This window comes from Puntigrus tetrazona, unplaced genomic scaffold, assembly GCF_018831695.1.
Source record: "Puntigrus tetrazona isolate hp1 unplaced genomic scaffold, ASM1883169v1 S000000202, whole genome shotgun sequence".
Lineage (NCBI taxonomy): Eukaryota > Metazoa > Chordata > Actinopteri > Cypriniformes > Cyprinidae > Puntigrus > Puntigrus tetrazona.
Genome location: NW_025047870.1, coordinates 1 through 2,347, shown reverse-complemented (window position 1 = coordinate 2,347; position 2,347 = coordinate 1). Strand labels below are relative to the sequence as shown.

Sequence of the window (2,347 nt, the reverse complement as noted above, 5' to 3'; positions counted from 1 at the left end):
AAACTGCCATATATTCATGCATACTTCATGCAAAATATTTTTATATCCAGTATATTTTTCAATGCAGAATTACATAAAAAATGCAAAACAATATTAAAAAAGTGTACAGAACCCTTCATCATTTGATGATCTGTTTTATTGTTCTGTCGTGTCTTGCAGTAGCAGTATGCCTGCTGAACGTAAGAAGCCTGTCAACATGGAGGAGAGAGAGACGGCCTCCTTCGGGAACAAAGACAGAGATGCAGACAGACAGGCCGCCGCATCCCGAGACAAGAGCAAAGACGACTCCAAGATGAGCGGAAAGAAGGACGGAGGCAAGACGGCGGACGAGAAGAAGAGACGGGCTGAGGAGGACAAGAGGAAGAAGGAGGAGAGGGAGCGAAAGAAGAAAGAGGAGGAGAAGCAGAGGGCAGAGGAGGAGCAGAAGAAGAAAGAGGAGGAGGAGAAGAGACAGCAGGAGGAGCAGGAGAAGAAGCTCCTGGAGGAGGAAGCCAAACGACAGAAAGAGGAAGAGGCTGCACAGCTCAAGTAAGAGGGACTTGCTTATAGTTAGTAGAATATCTAAAGTGGACTATCGATCAGAATAAAGTGCAACCAAAACTTTAAAGGAGCACACCTGTCTTTTGGAAATAGGCTCATTCTCCATTCAGCCGATCTCCGGGTCCGGCGTAGCGCTTTTAGCTTAGCTTAGTGTAGATAATGGAATCTGATTAGACCGTTAGCATGGCGTTTAAAAGTGACCAAAGAGTTTTGTAGCGTTGTCAAAATGTCTGCATTCGGTTCTCGGGAACCAAAACCAAACACAAAAACATGGTAATTAAAAAAAACCCCCACCATTTTTAATGATGAGGTTAAACAAAAAATAAAATGTACAAAATATCTATGCCATCCTTTACTGCTAAAATTGTGTTTTTTTCACAAGTATGAAAAACAGTAAAAACTAATTTCTTTTAATTAATTATATTTAAAAACATTTTATTTTTTTGGCAAATAAAGGGGATTTGCTATTAAAAAAAAGTTTAATAACATTTTTAAACAGTAGTGGTGGTAGTATCCTATCACATACACTATTCTAAATAATAATAATATATTTCTCGCACAATGTCTAAACCGAAGTTTTATTTTGACAGGTTGCTGTGAATATAAAAAATAAAAGCATAAAAATCTAAAATCTTAATTTTGTTATGCATAAAAATATATTGACGTGTTTAATGACAGTTGTTTGTTTGTGTGTCATCAGGGAGAAGGAGGAAGCCGAGCAGCTCCAGCAGGAGGCCTGGGAGCGTCACCACGGCCGGAAAGAGCTTCGAGCCAAGAACCAGCACGCCCAGGAGATGCGTCCCGAGGAGGCCTTCTTCAGCCGCCTGGACTCCAGCCTGAAGAAGAACACGGCGTTCGTCAAGAAGCTCCGCACGCTCACCGAGCAGCAGCGCGCCTCGCTCTCGCAGGACTTCGACTCGCTCAACCTCAGCAAGTACATCGGCGAGGCCGTGAGCTCCATGGTGGAGGCCAAGCTGAAGATCTCAGACGTGGGCTGCGCCGTGCATCTCTGCTCTCTCTTCCACCAGCGCTACGCCGACTTCGCTCCGCTCCTCCTCGCCGCCTGGAAGAGGCACTTCGAGGCCAGGAAGGAGGAGAAGGCGCCCAACGTCAGCAAGCTGCGCACCGACCTGCGCTTCATCGCCGAGCTCACCATCGTGGGTCTGTTCACGGACAAAGAAGGCCTGTCGCTCATCTACGAGCAGCTGAAGAACATCATCGGCGCCGACCGGGAGACGCACACTCACGTGTCCGTCATCATCAGCTTCTGCAAGCACTGCGGAGACGATATCGCCGGGCTGGTGCCGAGGAAGGTCAAGAACGCCATGGAGAAGTTCGGCCTGTCCTTCCCTCCCAGTCAGATCATCAACGCGGAGAAGCAGCAGCCGTTCCAGAACCTGCTGAGAGAGTACTTCACCTCCCTCACCAAACACCTGAAGAAAGACCACCGAGAGCTGCAGAACATCGAGAGGCAGAACAGGTCGGTCTGGATGCGCTTCGCAGATACAGCAGTGTTCCCTTTACACTGTAAAGAGGCTCCGGTTTGGGTGGGAATTGATTGCTGTCCTACGATTCGATTTAAATTTATTGTTGACGCTGCAAAATTCATAGTAAAGCTACCTCCTAGAGGGCAAGATTTTGTTCGGCGTCTTTTAGTCTCTAAGCATCTTTTGTGTCAGATTCATGCTTTTTTTAATTAATTTGGTAAGAATATTTATGATAGGAAAAAAAAGCTAGTTGAGAAGGCAGCATTTCTCTTTTTTTTTATTTTATATGAAAATAAATATAAGTGAAATGAAGAATAAGA

General features: G+C 45.3%; 1 protein-coding gene across 1 annotated transcript; it reads left to right on the top strand.

The window, feature by feature from the left end:
* Window positions 1-80: 80 nt before the first annotated feature.
* On the top strand, window positions 81-2,087 carry LOC122333168 (regulator of nonsense transcripts 2-like; the record flags this gene model as incomplete). Its single annotated transcript, XM_043230671.1, has 2 exons — window positions 81-528; window positions 1,241-2,087. Coding segments are annotated over exons 1-2 (1,209 nt in total), but the record flags the coding sequence as incomplete, so codon positions are not given.
* Window positions 2,088-2,347: the final 260 nt, after the last annotated feature.